The sequence below is a fragment of the Bos indicus genome, chromosome 15 (genome assembly GCF_029378745.1).
Source record: "Bos indicus isolate NIAB-ARS_2022 breed Sahiwal x Tharparkar chromosome 15, NIAB-ARS_B.indTharparkar_mat_pri_1.0, whole genome shotgun sequence".
In the NCBI taxonomy this organism is placed as follows: domain Eukaryota; kingdom Metazoa; phylum Chordata; class Mammalia; order Artiodactyla; family Bovidae; genus Bos; species Bos indicus.
In genome coordinates, this window is record NC_091774.1 from 63,989,470 (window position 1) to 64,011,708 (window position 22,239).

General features: G+C 40.5%; 1 protein-coding gene and 1 long non-coding RNA gene across 2 annotated transcripts in view; one reads left to right on the forward strand and one right to left on the reverse strand.

Moving 5' to 3' along the window:
• LOC109569236 (uncharacterized) lies at positions 1-16,722 on the reverse strand. The gene is made up of 4 exons (XR_002182321.2): positions 16,587-16,722; positions 15,697-15,736; positions 13,062-13,172; positions 1-1,269 (listed from the first exon to the last, which is right to left on the reverse strand). It is a non-coding gene; the product is annotated as an uncharacterized lncRNA (long non-coding RNA).
• PRRG4 (proline rich and Gla domain 4) overlaps positions 16,340-22,239 on the forward strand; it is a 19,209-nt gene continuing 13,309 nt past the window's right edge. The window contains exons 1-2 of the mRNA XM_019975827.2: positions 16,340-16,831; positions 17,218-17,345. Of these exons, the coding sequence (XP_019831386.1) occupies positions 17,240-17,345 (106 nt within the window). The 5' untranslated portion in view covers positions 16,340-16,831; positions 17,218-17,239. The remainder of the gene's footprint in view (positions 16,832-17,217; positions 17,346-22,239) is intronic.

Here is a 22,239-nt window from a genome sequence, read left to right on the forward strand (position 1 = left end):
CAGTTTTGTAACATCTGTTTATTAAAAATACTGTGGCTTATGTTGCCTTGTTCAGGTATCATTTTTTTTTCTTTACTCAGTTCAGTTCAGTTCAGTTCAGTCACTTAGTCGTGTCCGACTCTTCGCGACCCCATGAATCGCAGCACGCCAGGCCTCCCTGTCCATCACCAACTCCCGGAGTTCACCCAGACTCACGTCCAACGAGTCAGTGATGCCATCCAGCCATCTCATCCTCTGTCGTCCCCTTCTCCTCCCGCCCCCCAATCCCTCCCAGCATCAGAGTCTTTTCCAATGAGTCAACTCTTTACATGAGGTGGCCAAAGTACTGGAGTTTCAGCTTTACCATCATTCCTCCCAAAGAAATCCCAGGGCTGATCTCCTTCAGAATGGACTGGTTGGATCTCCTTGCAGTCCAAGGGACTCTCAAGAGTCTTCTCCAACACCACAGTTCAAAAGCATCAATTCTTTGGCGCTCAGCCTTCTTCACAGTCCAACACTCACATCCATACATGACCACTGGAAAAACCATAGCCTTGACTAGATGGACCCTTGTTGGCAAAGTAATGTCTCTGCTTTTCAATATGCTATCTAGGTTGGTCATAACTTTCCTTCCACGGAGTAAGTGTCTTTTAATTTCACGGCTGCAGTCACCAACTGCAGTGATTTTGGAGCCCAAGAAAATAAAGTCAGCCACTGTTTCCACTGTTTCCCCATCTATTTCCCATGAAGTGATGGGACCGGATGCCATGATCTTCGTTTTCTGAATGTTGAGCTTTAAGCCAACTTTTTCACTCTCCTCTTTCACTTCCATCAAGAGGCTTTGTAGTTCCTCTTCACTTTCTGCCATAAGGGTGGTGTCATCTGTATATCTGAGGTCATTGATATTTCTCCTGGCAATCTTGATTCCAGTGGCCTGAGTATTTATTCCAGTTCCCTGCTGAGGTCCTCACGCAAACCTGCCTGCTGCCTTTGCTGTGAATCCCATCCTCTCCTGCTTCCCCAGGGACCTCCTTTCCAGCCTCATCTCCTTAAAACCACATGGACTTAGCAGCCTGATGCACTTGTGGTTTCCTCAGATAATCCAGTCCTCCTGGGTCTCTGTGCCTTTACACATCATGTGCTCTCTGCATGGAAACTTCTGGTGTGTGGGTAGTAATAATCAAAAAGCTGTTGATGCCAGGACTTCCCTTGCGGTCCAGTAATTGAGTCCACAGTTCCAGTGCAGGAAGCCTGGGTTTGATTCCCGGTCAACGAACTAGATCCTGTATTCTGCAACCAAGACCGGGGGCAAATAAAGAGAGAGAGAGATTGATAGCTTTCTTTTGGAGGCAGTACTCAAAGAACTTGCAAATAAATTAGATACAGGGTAGGAAAGAATGAGGAATTAAGATTGCCTGACTTAAGTCAGAATTTAAGCTTCAGACTTAAGTAACTTTTCAGGTGGTACTACCATTTTCCATGTTTAGGAAGACCAGGATCAGGGAGCACCAGGATTAACACGGTAACTCTAAGCTGTCCATGAGACAGCAAGTAGAGATACCAAAGATAGATATATTAGTTTGGAGTGAGATAATATGTGTTTGGAATACAAAGGAAATATTTGTGCTAGATGTATAAATCTGGGAGTTGTCAGCACAAAAGTAATGTTTAAAACCATAAAAATAAATACAGTCACCTAGGGAGAAAATGTTTCCAAAGAGTGCTCAATAAGTGGTTTTTTTTGTTTTTTGTTTTTTTTGCTCAGTCATGTCGGACTCTTTGCGACCCTATGGACGGTAGCCCTCGAGGCTCCTCTGTCCACGGGATTTTCCAGGCAAGAATACTGGAGTGGGTTGCCATTTCCTTCTCCTGAATTTAGAGAGTATATACTTATAAAAACTGTGAAACAACCATCCAAAACAGAAAACTATGTAACAACTCTGCCTTCAAAGGAATGAAAAGGAATCAACCCAAACCCCTGTAAACACTAACGCAATGAAAATCTATAATCCATCACTTTCCAAATATACTCTTAGCTATAAACTTCTATAAAAGGATAGAGGAGAGAAAATTTTGTTTTTTGTTAAGTAGTAACAAATTGTGCCATAATTTATTCAACAAGTCCCTTTTATTTTGAAACATGTATTTCCCCAAAGTTTTGTATAATTCATAAATAATTTTTATATCCTCCATAAATATTCAACACTTTTTTCTTCACTTTTTTTAAAGTTTTAATTTTACATTGGAGCATAGCCGATTAACAATTTGTGATAATTTCAGGTGGACAGCAAAGGGACTCAGCCATACATGTACATGTATCCATTCTCCTCCACACTGCGCTCCCATCCAGGCTGCCACATAACATTGAGCACAGTTCCCTGTGCTACACAGTAGGACCTTGTTGGCTATCCATTTTAAATATAGCAGTGTATTCCAGGGAAGAATGGGGGGAAGAAATAGTTAGGGACACTTTTTTTTTCCTAATAGAAACCAGCTTTCCAGAGAAGAGGCCTGCTCAGAATAGACTTTGATTCCCAAAGTCAAACAGAAAAAGTAACTCAGAACAGTAAAAGTGAGAAGAAGAGAAGCAGCAGGTCTAAGTGCTAGATGGGGAAGGGATCCCTGCTCAGCACTGTGGAGAAAGCAGAGATACCTAAGGAGCATTTATCAAGTTTACTGGATGTTTGTCAATCTATTTTTAAAGTCTTTTTTTCCATCTCCCCTACATAATCTTTAGCAAACTCACCATTACTAACTAAATGATTTTCATGCAGGGAGCTCTCCACAGTGAATTAAATGCCAAGTCGTGACTCAGGTGGGCTGGTGACATGAAGAGAAACTACACAGCCAGTTTCTGGGCTACATTTTTTTTTTTTTAATGGCAATGCAATGAACACTTTTGGAGTTACATCTCTGCATATGTTCGGAATTACTTCCTTGGCACAAATTTCTAGATACTGCATTAAAAAGAATAAACCATTTTTAAGGCTTTTTATACACACTGCCAAAATGTCCTCCAGAAAAACTGAACTAATGTATCACTAGCAGAATACTAGAGTGTTCGTTTCCTCACACCTACATTCTAATCTTCAAGGAATTAGTGAGAAAGGATGGTAATTCCCTGTTTTAACATGACTTTATCACCATCTACTAAATTTTTTTAACATCACCCTAACTGGTCTCCTTGTTTCTGATCTTTCTCCGTGTCAGTTCATTCTGTATGTCACCGTATGATTAATCTTTTTATAGTAGGATTCCTATGCCAGTATTCCCCTGTTCAAAAATCTTCAATGACTCCTCACTATCTACTTAATTAAGTATAAACTCATCAGTCTGTCATCTAAAATGCTGCTCAATCTGGCCTCATCACAAATTTCCAATCTTGTTTCAGTCTCAACTTTCCTACACATACCTTATGATCTGGTCAAAATCATATAGTCATTGTTTTCAGAACATGACCCACAATTTCTCATCTTCAGAGTGTAATAGTCCCGGGATGAAAATTCGTATCACAAGGTCTTCAAATCTCCCCTCCCTTGCCCATGGCAGAGTTTGCTAATTACTCATCATTCTCTTTCCCACTGAGCTGGCCCAGAGTATCTCCACACAGAGCTACAGATAGTCACTACCAATGAACTGGAATTGGCACTTGATATAAAACTAACTTGCCATTCCTGTAATAGTCCTTTCACCTAGTTGGCTTTCACCCAAGCTCCTCTCTTGAACTTGTTCCTATAAATTAAGGCTCATTTCTAATGAGCCTTTCCCAAATCTACTCTCCACCTCCAATCCTCTTAACCCATTACATGGCACTTAGACTTCTTCATTTCATCTTGTTTTATTACTTGTGAGCTATCTTTTGCCCTTTTTGAATCATATGTGTCAAGGCAATAGTAGCAAAGAGTTCAGAGTCTATAACCAGACTGCCATGGTTCAAATCCTGGATCTGTCTCAACTAGCTCTGGATATTTGAGCAAGCTTTTTAACATCTTTGGGTTGTAGTGCCCTCATCTGTAAAATGGACATAATAACTGGACCAACCACAGAAAGTTGTGAGGATTCAATGAGAAAATGCAAGTCAACTGCTTAGCTAAGTGCCACACACATATTAAGTCTTCAGAAATGTTATATATTTTTAAAAATTGAAATGTAGGGTTACCATGCTGCTAAGTCACTTCAGTCATGTCCGACTCTGTGAGACCCCATAGACAGCAGCCCACCAGGCTCCGCTGTCCCTGGGATTCTCCAGGCAAGAACACTGGAGTGGGTTGCCATTTCCTTCTCCAATGCATGAAAGTGAAAAGTGAAAGTGAAGTTGCTCAGTCGTGTCCGACTCTTATCGACCCCATGGACTGCAGCCTACCAGGCTCCTCCGTCCATGGGATTTTCCAGGCAAGAGTACTGGAGTGGGGTGCCATCGCCTTCTCCGAGAAGGGTTACCATATGACTTAGCAATTCCATTTCTAGGTGTAAATCCAAGAGAATTTTGTTCACATATGTTCATGTAAAAACTTATACAGTAAATGAATGTTTCTAGTAGCATTATTTTTTGAGTCAAAATTGGAAGTAGCCCAAATTCCGTCAATTGATGAATAAATAATATGTGGTATATTCACACAATGGAATATTCAGCCATAAAAGTGAATGCAGTATTGATGCAAACTACAACAGAGATGAATCTTGAAAACATGCTAAATGAAAGAAGTCAGTCACAAATGACCATATAATATTGTATGGTTCCATTTATATGAAATATCCAGAATAAGCAAACCCATAGAGACAGAAGTAGATTAGCGGTTGCCAGCAGAGGATAAGGGGGAAAGGAGAGGGATTGATTAAGTTGAGGTATAAGGCTTCTCTTTTGAGTGATGAAAATGTTCTAGAATTAGATGGTGGTGATGGCTGCACACTATTGTGATTATACTAAAACCCAAGGAATTGTGCATTTTAACATGGTTAAAATGATAAATGTTATGTGAATATCTCATTATTGAAAAATGTTGTTTATATTACTATTCACCTTTGTATCCCCTTGAGTGTCTCAGTTAAGTTCAGTCACTCAGTCGTGTCCGACTCTTTGTGACCCCACGAACCGCAGCACGCCAGGCCTCCCTGTCCATCACCGGAGTCCACCCAAACCCACGTCCATCGAGTCGATGATGCCATCCAATCATCTCATCCTCTGTCGCCCCTTCTCCTCCTGCCCTCAATCTTTCCCAGTGTCAGGGTCTTTTCCAATGAGTCAGCTCTTTGCATCAGTTGGCCAAAGTATTGGAGTTTCAGCTTCAATATCAGTCCTTCCAATGAACACCCAGGACTGATCTCCTTTAGGATGGACTGGTTGGATCTCCTTGCAGTCCAAGGGACTCTCAAGAGTCTTCTCCAACACCACAGTTCAAAAGCATCAATTCTTCAGCCCTCAGCTTTCTTTATAGTCCAACTCTCACATCCATACTCGAGTGTCTAAAGAGATATTATTAAGGACGTATGTTTTTTTAAGGTAAAGATATTTAATATGACCTTAAATGCTAAGGTGAAATGATTTGAGCAACTTCTATAAATTATATTATTATAATTTGCATGCAGAAAAAATCATAGATAGATGATCATTTATTGCTCTGTAGAAATTCCAAGAATAGACCAGGCCCAACTAAAACAAAACAGTTCCAACAATCCTGGGATTACACTCAGCTAAAATACAAGCCAGCAAAAAATATTAATGGGGAACTAAAGAAGACCTATAAATATTCACTGATTATTTTTTAAAAACTTAATTAAAACAAAAAGGTTATTTTTTAAACCACTTAAAATCATTTTTTACATATTAATATACACATTGACAAGGGGAAATGATCTCGTTTGTCATTTCCCACTATATGTAGGTGGGCATACACATTTATAAGCTTTCCAAAGGTTAACTTGACAATATGTTATACCATATACATGGGCCTCCCTGGTGGCTCAGTGTAAAAGAATCCTGCAAGGCAAGAGAAGCAGGTTCGAAGAAGATCCCCTGGGTTGTGAAGATACCCCAGAGAAGGAAATGGCAACCCACTCTAATATTCTTGCCTTGGAAATTTCATAGACAGTGGAGTCTGGTGGGCTGCAGTCCATGGGATCAAAAGAGTTGGAGATGACTTGGCAACTAAACCACCACCATCATACTACATACATATATTTATGGCTAGAAAAAGGTCTAGAACGATGTCCTCCAAGTGGTATACTTGGATGTAGAATGAGGCAACTTTGTCCCCTGTCCTCATCACCTAAAATTTTCTACCATAAACATAAATGTTGCTTTTGTAATAGAAAATAGTAAAAGTTTTTTGAACTTTTACTTAAGTTTTTTGAAAAGTGGAGGCAGGAGGAACCAGTTCACTTTGTTGCAGTCAACTTGTCAATTTTTTTACTTTTATGAGTAAATCAGGACACTATTAAGCTTATTAGTGGTATATCTAGAAAATTATAAATAGGTAAAATATAGAAGTAATTGAGGAGATATTAGATCTACAATTAGATGGATAATCCATAAGATATTACCTTTACAAACCAGTAATGCAAAAGTGCAATGATTAGGTTCATGAAAATAGCCAAGGCAATAATCTCTCATGATGTTTAAGAATAGAATCTCCATGATGTTTAAGAGTAGAAATAAGATTGAATTAAGAATTCAATCTTAATGAAGCAAATAACTAAATTGCTGTCTAAAATGATTATTCCAATAGTGAACAGACACAGCCTTTTTATACCCTTCTCAGTACTGAATGTAACTAACAAAAATTTACTTTTCATCTCTTACATTATTAGTAGATTTATTTATTGCTATTCAGATTTCTTCTTTTAACTTTAATGGTGTCTTATAAGGTCTAAAAATGTTAAATTTTATGAGGTCAAATGTATCAATCTTGTTCTTTATCATTTTTCCTTTGCTTTTATTATCAGAGAGTTCTTCACTCTAGGAGAAGATATTCTCCACCTGTCTTGTCTTCTAACTCTTTTGTGGGGTCATTTTTTTTTTTTAATTCTTAAAGCCATCTGGAGTTTATTTTGGAAATAGATGTAAGAGAGACAACTCTTAAACACATTTTTAAGACATTACACATTATAACAGAGTCTGTACAAAGAAAATAATTGCAATATTAAATGTGTCCAAGGAGTCATCACTTAACAAAATTTCCTATGACATAAGCTTTTAAACAGTTTCTTCAGAGTTCACTCAAAAAGGATTGGGCTATGTGGAAACTAACTTTTAACAGTTTTCTTTCGGTACAGTTGTCTTTTTACTAATTACCTTTTATATCGTTTGGATGTTTTACAAAGAGGGCTTCCCAGGTGGTGCTAGTGGTAAAGAACCTGCTTGCCAATGCAGGAGACATAAGAGACGAAGGTTTGATTCCTGGGTCAGGAAGATCCCCTGGAGGACAGCATGGCAACCCACTCCAGTATTCTTGCCTGGAGAATCCTATGGACAGAAGAGCCTAGAGGGCTAAAGTCCATGGGGTCACAAAGAGTCAGATACAACAAGCAACTCAGCAGCAGCACATATTGCTTTGCTATTAACTGGAAATTTATTTTAAAAGAAAAAAAGAAAGAAAAAGTATGGTCTTCATTGAATGAGATGCTGGTATCACATGTCAGAGACATCTTGAATTTCACCTTTTCATGACTAAAAGAAAAGAAAAGAAACTTCATGATTCATAGGGTGTGAATCATAAACAAATTACTGAATGATGAAGTGAATTCTAATGACAATGGAGTGAAGTGGAAATCCTATTGGGTAGAAACCAGAAATCCTAGTTTCAGTGCTCCCCCTGATTCACTTGGTAAATTTCCTCAGATAAATTTCTTAAAATATCTGCACCTGTTTGCCAGTGCATGAAACAAGGATTTTAGAAAAGATGGGCTTATGAGTTAACATGTTAAATATTAAAAGCATCTTAAACTAAAAATCTTCATGAATAAGGTCAGCCATTCTAGTCATCACAGCTTAGGAAGCCTAAAATATTTCCTTATTTAATGTCTACTCTTCAAGGCTCAGCAGTTATTTCAGTGTGCCTAAATTCTCAAAGGCTTATTGAGGGTTGTAGAACATTAGAGGTGAATGTTTTAGGAATAACAGATATTTCATGTTACTGCTAATGAGACTGAAACAGTATTTTAAGAAATCTTAAGACTTCCCTGATAGCTCACCGGTAAACAATCCACCGGCCAATGTAGGAGACACGGGTTCAATCTCTGGTCTGGGAAGATTCCCCATGCTGTAGACTAAACCCGTAGGCCACAACAATTGAGCCTGTTAGAACCTGTGAGCCATAACAACTGAGCCCACGTGCCGCAACTACTGAAGCCCGCTCTCCCTAGAGCCTGTGCTCACAACAAAAAAAGCTACTGTAATAAGAAGCCCTAGAGAGTAGCTGCCATTTACCGCAACTAGAGAAAAACCCTCATAGCAATGAAGACCCAGCACAACCAAAATAAATAAAATTACATATATGTATAAAAGAAATCTAACCTTCCTCTCAATTTCTGCTACTTCTCTTTTAAGATATTTCACCTTTTGAGTTGCTAATCACATTGTCGTTGTTCAGTCGCCAAGTCATGTCCAACTTTCCGTGACCCCATGGACTGCAGCACCCCAGGCTTCCCTGTCCTTCACTCTCTCCCAGAGTTTACCTAAGTTCATATTCATTGCATCAGTGATGCCATCCAACCATTTCATCCTCTGTTGCCCTCTTCTCCTTCTGCCTTCAATCTTTCCCATTATCAGGGTCTATTCTAAGACCCTAAACACATAGATGTCCAAAAAAGCTCACAAAAAGACATATGCTCCAGAAATTTATGTTTACTAACACTCATGTGTATAATAACATTATGTATGTAACCACATGCTTGCTCACAAGCATATCCTCAGATTTATCTTTCACACATTAATGAAAAGAACTAATAAAACCAGGTAGTGAGCAAATCAGTAAGATTATTGATGACTAAAAACTTCTGAATCCACAACTGGTAAAACATTCTCTGCTTAATGTTATCCAGGCCCTCAGAAAAACCAATGAAAAGGAAAATTTATTTCTTAATTAATTCAGCAGATATGAATTGAGCATCTGCCAACCACTGTGCTAGACAACCATATGAAATGGCTGATAGTCAAACTTTTTTTTTTTTTTTTTACTTACAACAGTGGCAATTTCATGTAGTTCAACCCAAGAAAATTACAGAGGTTCCTTAGGTAGGGAAAGAAGATAAGAGAGTTGAAAATCATAAGAAAAATAAAAGTTTCCAAAATAACAGAAGAAATAAGAGGGAATGAAAGGAAAGGGAAAGAACATTGAATCAGGAAATGGGAAAAAAGGAATATATAAACAAAACAGAACAATAAAACCATATGGCAATAAAAACTTAAAAATTATTAAAAATTTTTTAAATTGAAGTATAGTTGACATACTACATTATATTAGTTTACTAGCACCACCTAGGAAGCACATAATCGACATGCAACATTACATTAGTTTCAAGTATGAGACCCAGGTTCGGTCCCTGGGTTGGGAAGATCCCCTGGAGAGGAAATGGCAATCCACTCCAGTACTATTGCCTGGAAAATCCCACGGACAGAGGAGCCTGGTAGGCTACAGTCCATGGGGTTGCAAAGAGTTGGACACAACTGAGCGATTTCACTTCACTTCACTTCATACACATAATGATTCAATATTTGTATATACTATAGCGAAATGATTACCATTACAAATTTCATTAGCATCCATCACCATACATATTTTTTTTAAATTTTCTTATAAGGACTTTTAAGATCTACTCAGCAACTTTCAAACATGCAATACAGTATTATTAACTATAGTCGCCATGCTGTACATTACATCCCCATTACTTATTTATTTTAGAACCGGAAGTTTGCATCTTTTGACCCTCTTCACCCATTTCTCCCACTCCCCATGCCCCACCTCTAGCTACCTACTCTGTTCCCTGCATCTATGAGCTTGAGTTTCTGTTTTTCTGTTGAAAAACTAATAAATTCTTAAGAATTTAATTCACTCAATAAATATTGAGTGTCTAACACTATATAGATAATTTCAGAGTAGGTACAAAAGAAAGAGAAAACATTATTCTCCGTAGAGAAGAAAGATCAATGTGCCCCCCTGCTTTTAAATTCTAAATTGAGAGGATAAAAGAGAAAATGAAAAAAAAATATTGAGGCACTGGGAGAGCTAAAACAGGGAAAACGGTAGTAGAATCAAAAAAAAAAAAGGTATAAATTCAACCAATACAAATCCAAGAAAAAGACATCAAAGTTGGAAAGAAATAAAATAGGAGTCCTGATAATAGGGAAAAGATTCTGTGTCAGTGTCACCTGTTAGCACAAGAATGAAAAGTATAAATCAAATTATCAGAGAAGCCAAAGAAAGTAAATTTTTCAAAACGTTTTAAAATCTCTTTTGCCACATAGAAAGTTATATTTACTTCCAATTTTTATAATTAAAGGCAAACAAATAATAAAATAGATAATTTGTATATATAGGTAAATTCCAAATATATGTAAATATAATTATTTTTGGCTCCACTACAAGGCATGGGGGAATCTTACTTCCCCCACCAAGGATGGAACCTGTACCTCCTGCATTGGAAATACAGAGTCTTAACCACTGGACCGCCAGTGAGTTCCCCTCAAGTTTTATATTTTGATGTAATGATTTCCTTTTAATAAATTACACGAAAACAAATAATCCAAGACTATCCAGATAGAAAATAAAATTAGAAAATTACTTAAATAGAGCCCTCTATAGGTGGCTCAGATGGTAAAGAATCTGCCTGCAATGCAGATCCCTGGCATGGGAAGATCCCCTGGAGTAGGAAATGACAACTCACTCCCATGTTCTTGCCTGGAGAATCCCCATGGACAGATGAGCCTGGCAGGCTACAGTCCGTGGGGTCGCAGAGTCAGACACAACTGAGTGACCAAAACTTTCACTTGCACTTTCACTTTACACTTTTATCATTAAGAATAACCTAAGACACATAACATTTTAGCACAGAAAGGAGTCAGAATTCATTCAGACCAAACCCTCAATGTCTCAGGGCTTCCTTGGTGGCTCAATTGGTAAAGAATACACCTGCAATGCAGGAGACCTGGGTTTGATCCCAGGACTGAGACAATCCCCTGGAGAACGAAATGACAATCCCCTCCAGTATGTTTGCCTGGTAAATCCCATGGACAAAGGAGCCTGGCAGGTTATAGTCCATGGTGTTGCAAGAGTCGGACATGACTTAGCAACTAAATCACCACCACCTCAGTGTCTCAAGAGGTAGAGAGAGTGATGAGAAATGATCTGTTCAAAGCTAGAGAGAAACAGACCTAGGAATAGAACTTACCCTTTTATTCACTTCATGGTCAGGAGATCCTGCCATGTGCCTTACAAAGTACAAAAACTGGTAAACTTTGCTTCTGGCTCTCAAGTTGATATCAGAATGGCAGTGCCAAGGGTGGGTAAAGGAGACCTATTTTTGTTATTGTTATTGTTTAATAACCAAGTCATGTCCGACTCTTTGTGATTTCATGGCCTGTAGCCTGTCAGGCCCTTCTGTCCATGGGATTTCCCAAGCAAGAATACTGGAGTAGGTTGCCATCTCCTCTACCAGGGGATCTTCCCAACTCAGGGATCGAACCTGCACCTCCTGCATTAGCAGGTGGATTCTTTACTGCTAAGCCACCAAGGAAGCAAAGGAGACCCATAAACTCTACTAAAGCTATTAGTGTGCATCAGTAAAATAAACAGTGTTTTAAAACCCTCAATGTATATGTCAAAACTTAGTCATTGAGAACTCTCATTTTGAGAGCTTGAAGCCAGGGTGGTACATAAAATAACAAAGGAGAATTCTACACCAATGAAGGATAAACAGCATCCTAAGTTGTGGATTTCCTAACAGGTCTTCTATACAATGTTGTGCCTTTAATCAGTACCAGCATCATCAATACTTCATTATTATCCTTCTTTGATGCAGAATAAATGAATGATTCTTAAACACGGTCAGTTGCATAGCTAAAAGTATGTGATTTGTCTAAACTCTCTCTTCAGACATTGTGCATGACAGTATGGTTTTGAAACTGATGCCAAATAAACTTGTGTATGAAAAAAAATCTGTTTGGTTAGAACACTATGATTACCTGAACATGGATTTACAAAAAAAAAAAAAAAGGTCAAAAAAACTGTGCAGCAATCAGAGAATAAGATTATGATGATAAAATGAGTCCAATGAGGGAAAGAAATAGCTGTAAAAACGCCAAGGTCTAAACAAAGAGTGAAAGTTTTCTGACCGTGTCACAGGCCCCAGAGAGCATCTCAGAACCATACTGATTCAAGTTTCCTATGTGCTCCATTCGGACTCTAAGGATTGCTGGTTTTTTACCATGATGTGGTTCCTGTTACCACCCACAGCACGACACAAAATCAAGTGATCAGGAAGCCAGATAACCTCTCATACTGTTTTTTATTTTATCTTGTTATTAACAGTCATTATTCTTAAATGATAGAATTAAATGGGAGCTCTAGTCAAAAGCTTTAGAGAGCTTTAAGTAAATGTTTAAAACAAAGTCTTTAACCCTTCTGACTATCTGTTGAATCTGAAAATACTTGCATACAGATATATAATCAGCCTTGAAGCGTAGGAGTCTTTTATCTTCCACCTACTGATTTTACTGGGATAAATTAAAACAGGAAAAATCTGATGATGAAATACCAAGGCTAAAATGTCACCAACACCTAAGTTCCACAAAGTCATTTCTTCTGCTCCAAGTAGTCTAGTGACACAGCTATCATTGTGCCTTATAATGTGGATGTGACCCTAACATTGCAGAGCTTTGAGGCTGCAGCCTTAACACTTCCTGTCACAGTCTTTGAGTCAATCCTCATGCCCACACAATACAGCGAGTTTCCATTTCATTCTTGAGTTGACACAGGTAAGCGGATGGGTATGTGCTCAAACTCAGAGATGTTTTATCACATTAATCCAAGTCCATTAATCTCATTGCTCTACTTTTTTTCTTTCTTTTGAAATTAAACAATTCTTACCTCTTGCCCTTCACTGCTTGATAATAAAAGGCACTGGGAAGAGTCAAGAGCTGGGCTACCACTTGGTCAATGACTCTCTAAGACCCTTCAAACTTCATGCTTCAGTATTCTCTGTAAAGAGAGAATCATAATGTTTAGCCCAGTTCTGCAAATGACCAGAAAAAAAGCACTTAAAATGTTATGGGAGAAAAAGCATAAGAATACTGACTTTAAAAAAGCAAGTGGCACAAAATAAGAAATAAATAGAGCAAAGAAATAGCAGAAGAAATCAACAATCTTAAACAATGTTGTTACTATTTTCTCTCTTTGCTACCTAATTTCAAAATACCTTGCAGCTCCACAGTGGTTGAAGTCTGTGTTCATACTGCCAAGTGCTGTGATATTCTCCGGAAGCCAATATGATCACAGGGAAATGTGCAGGGCTGTCATTCACCACTGAGAAACAGAATTTTATTTCTGTATCTGACTCCCCTCTTAGACTATAAACTCTGATATTTGATGTGAACACAAAGCCACATTTGTTTTGGTCCAGATACAATGACTATTTGTATCTCCAAATACAGTGTAATGCACTTTTTCTACCTGAAAACAAATTACTTTCATCCCTCCAAAAAAAGTGTATTGAAGGAATTCCATGGTATTCCAGTGTTTAGGGCTCCATGCTTTCACAGCTGAGGGCCTGGGTTCGATTCTTGGTCAGAGAACTAAGACCCCACAAGCCACAGGGCACAGCCAAAACATAAAATAAAATAGAAAATGAAATAGTATTTTAAAAATTCAAAATAAAAATGTACTGAGCATGAACATAAAAGAACTCTGTCAGGTTCTCTGGAGGCTAAAGATGAGTAAGTCTGTTCTTTCCTTTGATAAGAACTTTACTCAGCCCACATTCTTAGATATAGCTTAGATTAAATTCTCCCCCAGAACAGAGACTGTGGTGTTTCTCTCTGTATCCTCAGGGCTAAATGAATGAATAAATAGAAGAATGAGTGTTCCAGTAGAGATGTTCCCTGTTTAAGACGTAAACTACAAGAAATCATTTCTAGCCTCTTCACAGTGTAATCAAAATTGCTTAAGAACAATAAAAGGATTGAGGAGATATCTATTATAGAAACAGTTTAAAGAACAAGGTGGACAAATGGAAATCGAGGAAAGACTGGGAGAACGAAAAAGAAAAAGCACTGTCTAGAAGGAATCAGTGGAAACAGAGGCTGACTTTATTTGGAGGGGGGGCTCCAAAATCACTGCAGATGTTGACTGTAGCCATGAAATAAAAAGACACTTACTCCTTGGAAGGAAAGTTATGACCAACTTAGACAGCATATTAAAAAGCAGAGACACTACTTTGCCAACAAAGGTCCATCTAGTCAAAGCTATGGTTTTTCCAGTAGTCATGCATGGATGTGAGAGTTGGACTATAAAGAAAGCTGAACGCCAAAGAATTGATGCTTTTGAACTGTGGTATTGGAGAAGACTCTTGAGAGTCCCTTGGACTGCAAGAAGATCCAACCAGTCCATCCTAAAGGAGATCAGTCCTGAGTGTTCATTTGAAGGACTGATGTTGAAGCTCAGATTCCAATATTTGGCCATCTGATACGAAGAGCTGACTCATTTGAAAAGACTCTGATGCTGAGAAAGATTGAAGGCAGGAGAAGGGGACACCAGAGGATGAGATGACTGGATGGCATCACCAACTCAATGGACATGAGTTTGAGTAAACTCTGGGAGTTGGTGATGGACAGGGAGGCCTGGCGTGCTGCAGTCCATGAGGTCACAAAGAGTCGAACACGACTGAGTGACTGATCTGAACTGCACTGAGAAGGAATCAGTGAAGACAAAATTTCTGCAGAAAACAGCAAGAATTCAGTTGATTCTAAATATTCAGAATAAAGTAGGCAATTACCTTTGCAGGAAAAAATAAAATTTGGTGGAAATTGAATTAATCAACGATTAGAAAGGGGGAAAAACATTTCTTCTGGCTTCTACCAAATGTTGAGCCACTTTGGCCAAAGCATGGAACCTTAAGTAATGTTCCAAAGAGTTGTTACCAGTGTTGTTTGGACAAGGCAGTGTGTGAACTCCCACTATGTGCTCTGTCCACCTGCTGCCTTCATCACTTGAGGTGGTAATTCTCAAACTCTTTGGTCTCAGGACCTCTTCACATTTTTTAACATTATTAAGGATCTCCAAAGAGCTCTTACTTACATGAATTATATCTAATGATATATACTATGCTGTGCTGTGCTTAGTCAGTCGGTGGTATCCCACTCTTTGAGATCCCATGGTCTGTAGCTCACCAGGCTCCTCTGTCCATGGGATTCTCCAGGCAAGAATACTGCAGTGGATTGCCATGCCCTCCTCCAGGGGATCTTCCCAACCCAGGGATCAAATCCAGGTCTCCCCCATTGCAGGTGGATTCTTTACTGTTTGAGCCACCAGGGAAGCCCAAAATACTGGAGAGGGTGGCCCATCCCTTCTCCAGGGAATCTTCCTGACCCAGGAATCGAACTGGGATCTCCTGAATTGCAGGTGGATTCTTTATCAGCTGAGCTACCAGGGAAGCCCTGATATTTATCATATTATCTGTTAAACTGAGAAATTTTCATATTATTTCAAATCAACAAAGTGTACTTACTTTTGGCTATATTTCTGCATAGGCTCAAGATTTCAGACGACTATTTATAAAAAAAAAAAAAAAAAAAAAGGGGGTTATAGCTATCCTGCCAAGTATGACTAAAGCTAGCTAATAAAAGTACAGGAAAAAAAAAAAAACTAAGAACAGGCAAATTTTATTAATCTCTATAAAAAACGTACGTGCTGATACTTAAATCTACTACCATAGAAAATAATGGAAAACACAAAACACATGCAAGCACTCTATTAGCTGGGTGATGACATCGTTACCCGTCGAATGGCCTCTGGAAATTTCCGCTGTACATTCAGGAGGCAACGACAGCGAAAAAGGCAAATTATGTCTTTGTACCATAAAGGAAATAGTTTTGACCACGGAGACCCCTTGAAAGGATCTTGGAGACGGCCCAGACATGGCGAGCCGCGATTTGAAATCCAATGTAATCAACTGATTTTTAAGGTCACTTCCCATTTCATATGCTCTGATAAAGATTTTGTTCTCCTTCGCGGACCACCCTTTGAGACCTAAGATCTTAAGATAGAGCTCGTCGCCTAGTGAAACACAAATCGAAAATCCCTGGACGCGCCAGAGGGAGGGTTCAGCAGGTGGTTTCTGTTTAGCGCTGGGAGGTGAACTCACGCTGCCCTGAGTCGGCGGAGGACGCGGGGTCTAGAAACCAGTCCCAAACCCGCCACCCGCGCGCCAAGGCGGGGCCAGAACTGGCTGCAGGCGGCCGGACTCGCCCAGGGCTTAGCGCAGAAAGAGGTGGCGGCAGCTGCGAGGCGCGGCTCCCGGAGACGCCAGTCAACCGCCCGCCCGCCGCAGGTGCGCCGGCCCCCATGGGGAGGAGCGCGGCAGGGTGCTCCTAGGTAGCTGCTTCCTCCGGTTCTCACCGCTCTACTCTGCGGCCTCCCGGGATCCAGGCAGGACTCGCACTGAGAGTGCTGGAGCCGGCCAGGGCGCCCCCTCCGCGGACCCCAAGCTCTTCCTCGGCCCGAGCGAGGGGGCCCTTCCCGCCCTGCGGAGAGCAAGGCGCGGATTTGGGGGGCGCCGAGACCGAGGGTCTGGCGGCCACAGGGACGACCGAAGCACGGGACTCCGGCCCGGCTGCTGCTGGAACATGCGCCCGGAGCTGCAGGTGCGAGGGCCCGGAAGCTCGGCCCCGGCCGGGAATGGGTGGCTGGGAGGGGCCCTTCTCGGCGGACCGGGTCCGATTGCAACGCAGAGGGTCGAAAGGCGCCCGCTCAGCCGGCCTCAGAGTCCAGAGGGTGGGGGCTAGGGAGGTGGGGACAGGGATGGTGGGCGGGTGGATGGAGGGGAGGCGGCATTTGTCCCCCGGAGCTCTCCGGGCCGCTTTCCGGGCGCGGGTCGGACCCTGGCGACCGAAACCGCGCGCGGGGTGCAGTCACGCGATGACTTTGAACACAACAGGTCGGTGACTCGTTCCCATAGGAATTTAAACTGCTGAGCTGGGGGCACTTTTGACCTGTGTTTTTGGTTGGTTGGTTATTTTGTTTGTTTCAGTTTGTTTGACAGTTGCCGGACTATGTTTCCACTCCTGGTGCTACTCAGCCAACTGCCCGTAGTTACCTTCGCGTTTCCTCATTGCACAAGAAGTCCCTCGGAGGAGTCTAGGCATGCGAGAGAAGAAGGTGAGCCTGGCTGCAGATCCCAAGAAACCCGTGCTGAAAACTCGAGCCTGTATTCCAGGGCTCAAACGAGAAAGTGTAGTCTTTGAGGTTAAATGCCCTCATCAATCCTAGAAGCGCTAAAATGCGCTTTAATTTGTGGTTTATTTGGTAATGTTGTGGTTTGCTATGTTAACTGCAATTTTTAATTCTGAGAGTTACTTTTGTAAATATGTATTTAAGACCAGGCGGGTAGTTAACTGAATGGAAAACCTGTTTCAACTTCTGAAAATCAGTGAGTGCCGTTTTTCTAGATGAGGCTGTGTGGTAATTCTGATGAGCATAATTAATTATTCTTCCTGGAAAGATGGACCTAGTCTGGATTTGTTAGCAGACAAATCTGGCAAGTTACTTAACCCCCTTTCAGCTTTTAAAATGATGAGGGAATGAGGAGTGGAGTGATCTCTGAGGTCCTTTTTTACTTTTGAATGTCTGGTTATGTGGGTAAAGTTAGATGATGTGAGAAGATTAGGTTTGGGGCTTGCTAACCTAGAATGGCACACCTTGTGGTCTCCAGGTCATAAACAGATTCCTGCCCACATTCTGAAAGCCTAACCTAGAAAACACAGGAAAGAAAAAAAAACTTGGCTTTCTCCCTGCCAAGTCACTGTGCTTCCCTGCTACTGCTACTGCTGCTAAGTCGCTTCAGTCGTGTCCGACTCTATGCGACCCCACCAGGCTCCCCCGTTCCTGGGATTCTCCAGGCAAGAACACTGGAGTGGGTTGCCATTGCCTTCTCCATGGACTTCCCTACCTGGTGCCAATGCTTTGGATCCACCTCCCCTCACATATCTGTCCCACATTCATTCTCATCAGGTCCTACTCTCATTCTCTTTTGAGAAGGATCTGTTACACTAAAACTCCTAATCTTTACGCTAATAATAGTTAATACAGTTTAGTGTCTCAAGCCTTCTGGGAGACTGTGTGTTTGTTAAAATAGGGCAATATCTTAACCTTAAGGAATCAAACACTGACCACAGAATCCTAAGCAACTGGATAAAGTAGTTAGTGGAACAGAGATTTGCAAGGAGATCTTCCTGGTGCCTTCCACGTTGCACCATATATGTAAGTCCATTCATATATAAGGTTGATGATCCATACTCAGTGGGACCAGATGCTGGGTCCAGAATGTTTATGAGTACATTCGTTCATTCACAAGATATAGGCATAAAAGACGCTCTCCAGGACATCATAAACTGTGGAAGGAATTTAGAGATCACATTTGAGTGCAGAAGGCTGGAGATATCTGTGGGAAATGTAAATGAGGAAGAGTGTGTATTTAAAAGGCTTCTCTGGTGGTTCGATTGATAAAGAATCTGCCTGCAGGAACTCAAACAGGGGCTCTGTATCAACCTAGAAGGGTGGGATTGGGAAGGAAGCTGGGAGGGAAGTTCAAGACGGAGGGGGCATATGTATAACTATGGCTGATTCATGTTGATGTTTGACAAAAACAAAATTCTGTAAAGCAATTATCCTTCAATTAAAAAATAAATAATTTTTTTTTTAATGAAAAAAAAAAAAAGAGTCTGCCTGCAGTTCAGGAGACCTGGGTTTAATCTCCAGGTCAGGAAGATCTGGGGAAGGAAATGGCAACCTATTCCAGTATTCTTGCCTGGAAATCTGCATAGACTGCTTCATCTAGTGGGCGAGGCAGGGTGTAAACTGATACTCTCCGTAAACTCTATGACAGAAGTAGAAACAGAGAGTTCAAGAGCAGAGGTATTGGTTAGCAGTATTAGTTAGCATTAGTTAGGTATTAGTTAGCATAATAGCTATGTCTCTGGAGAGTACAGAAGCCAGTGCTCTCTGCAAATGAGATAACAAATGGAGATAGGAAAAGTAACTAGGAAAATAAAGGACCTTCAGTTGTGTTCTGATAAAGCCAAGAGGTGGGATTTAAATGACTCAAGGGAAACTTATTTAGAAAGCATGGAGAGACAGGAGAGAGGAGAAGAATAGGATATCTCAGTTGGTAGGTTTAAAACAGGGAAATAGACAGCCTCTTAGGATGGTCTCAGTCAGTTCAGTTCAGTTCAGTCGCTCAGTTGTGTCGGTGGTCTAAGTCTGGAGAAATAAAGATGAGAAGATAATCTGAGGCAGCAGATACAAAAGTGCAAAGGCCAGTGTATCCTCTGGCAATGGTCAGAGGGGAAACAGGAACCATTGCTGCAAGTTCAGGATGCTCCAGGGCATGGAAGTTTGCCTCTTTTGATTAAAAGCAAGTCCAGGCTACTTAGAACCCAAATAACAAAGGACAGTATTTCTCCTGAGATCATAAGGGAGGCAAGAAGAAGTTTGATAAGGCATTGAAAGTCTAAGATGAACCATGGACTGAATTAGAACTTTCAACCTCAGGGAAGTGGTGGACACCAGTCCCACCCAGAAGGCATGTTTTATACAGCAGTCAAGACTTTCATTGGCATAAATATCATTTCAGGAACAATAAAAGTGTTTGTGACTCACTTTTTTATTTTCCTTTTAAGTTGAAGGTCCCATTTGGAGGTTAGGGGTGTTTTGTAACTCAGATTACAAAGGAGGCTGACAATGACAAAATTTGGCACTGCTTTTCTAGCCAGTAAAATGTAAAGATCTGGGCATATCTGAGAAGTAGCAATACAAAGGCAGATTTCTAATTCTCTGCTCTGAAATCAGATTTTACATGTTGTAAGTAAGTACAGTACAGCTAAGTTAAGCAGACTCAAAGTTACTTCATCACTGGTTTAGTATTATAAACCTGTGCCAAGATGAATAACAGACCATACCTCTGAATTGCCTCAACTCTGAGAATTCAGGTCCAAGAGGAAAGTCAAGTTCATTCATTTATTATTGTAAGTAATTTGGGGGGCACCTCTATGTGTCAACATCCCTGCTTTAATGGAATTTTCCTTCTAGCTGGGGGAACAGAGTGGTAACAGATAAGTAAATAAAGCATATAGAACACTAGATGGAAAGTGCCATGAAAAAACACAGTGTGGGATGGGGATTGCCAGAGGTGAGTAGGGATGGGGTTCAAGGTAACACTGAACAAAATGTGGAAGCAAGTGAGAATGCAGACTGAAAGAGGAGAGTTCTATTCAGTGGAAGGCAAGTTCAAAGACAGGAGAGATCCAGGCACATTGGCAATGTGCTGTCACTGTCATGGACAGGGAGATGACTTCGAGGGCCATTATAAGAATCCCAATGAGAAATGATGGCGACTTGGAAAATTTTTCATTCTGTTTCATGGTTGTGTAAAATCCACAAGAACAAAGAAGAGGAAAGAACAAACATTTTGTCACAGGACAGAATGGTCTACCTTTTTAGAATATTTCTCAAAACAACTAGCACTAATGAACCCATTCTGGCTCCCCTCCTTGGTTTAAATAGCTCATAAATCTTATTTATAACTTAGAAATGAAGATGCTAGAATAGTACTGGCCAGTAGAAATAGAATATGCACCACATAAATAATTTAAAATTTTCTAGCAGCCACATTTTAAAAAGTAAAAAGAAATAGGTGCAACTAATTTTGATAAAGTAATTTAACCCAATATATTCCAAATATTTAACCTAACATTATAAATATAAGCAATATAAAACATTGAGATACTTTACATTTTTCTTAACCATGTCTTTGAAGTCCCTTTCTATACTTAGTGTGCAGTTCAGTTCAATTGCTCAGTCGTATCTGAGTCTTTGTGACCCTGTGGACCACAGCACGCCTCCCTGTCGATCACCAACTCCCAGAGTCTACTCAAACTCATCTCCATTGAGTCTGAGATGCCAACCAACCATCTCATCCTCTGTCATCCCCTTCTCCTCCTGCCTTCAGTCTTTCCCAGCATCAGGGTCTTTTCAAGTGAGTCAGCTCTTCACATCAGGTGGCCTAAAAATATTGGAGTTTGAGCTTCAACATCAGTCCTTCCAATGAACACTCAGGACTGATCTCCTTTAGGATGGACTGGTTGGATCTCCTTGCAGTCCAAGGGACTCTCAAGAGTCTTCTCCAACACCACAGTTCAAAAGCATCAATTCTTCAGCACTCAGCTTTCTTTATAGTCCAATTCTCACATCCATACGTGACTACTGGAAAAAACATAGCCTTGACTAGGTGGACCTTTGTTGGCAAAGTAATGTCTCTGCTTTCTAATATCCTATTTAGGTTGGTCATAACTTTCCTTCCAGGGAGCAAGCGTCTTTTAATTTCATGGCTGCAATCACCATCTGGAGTGATTATGGAGCCCCCAAAAATAAAGTCAGCCACTGTTTGCCCATCTATTTGCCATGAAGTGATGGGACCAGATGCCATTATCTTCATTTTCTGAATGTAGAGCTTTAAGCCAACTTTTTCACTCTCCTCTTTCACTTTCATCAAGAGGCTCTTTAGTTCTTCACTTTCTTCCATAAAAGTGGTGTCATCTGCTTATCTGAGGTTATTGATATTTCTCCTGGCAATCTTGATTCCAGCTTGTGCTTCTTCCAGCCCAGCGTTTCTCATGATGTACTCTGCATGTAAGTTAAATAAGCAGGGCGACAATATACAGCCTTGACGTACTCCTTTTCCTATTTGGAACCAGTCTGTTGTTCCATGTCCAGTTCTAACTGTTGCTTCCTGACCTGCATATACGTTTCTCAAGAGGCAGGTCAGGTGGTCTGGTATTCCTATCTCTTGAAGAATTTTCCACAGTTCACTGTGATCCACACAGTCAAAGGCTTTGGCATAGTCAATAAAGCAGAAATAGATGTTTTTCTGGAACTCTCTTGCTTCTTCCATGATCCAGCGGATGTTGGCAATTTGATCTCTGGTTCCTCTGCCTTTTCTAAAACCAGCTTGAACCTCTGGAAGTTCACGGTTCATGTACTGCTGAAGACTGGCTTG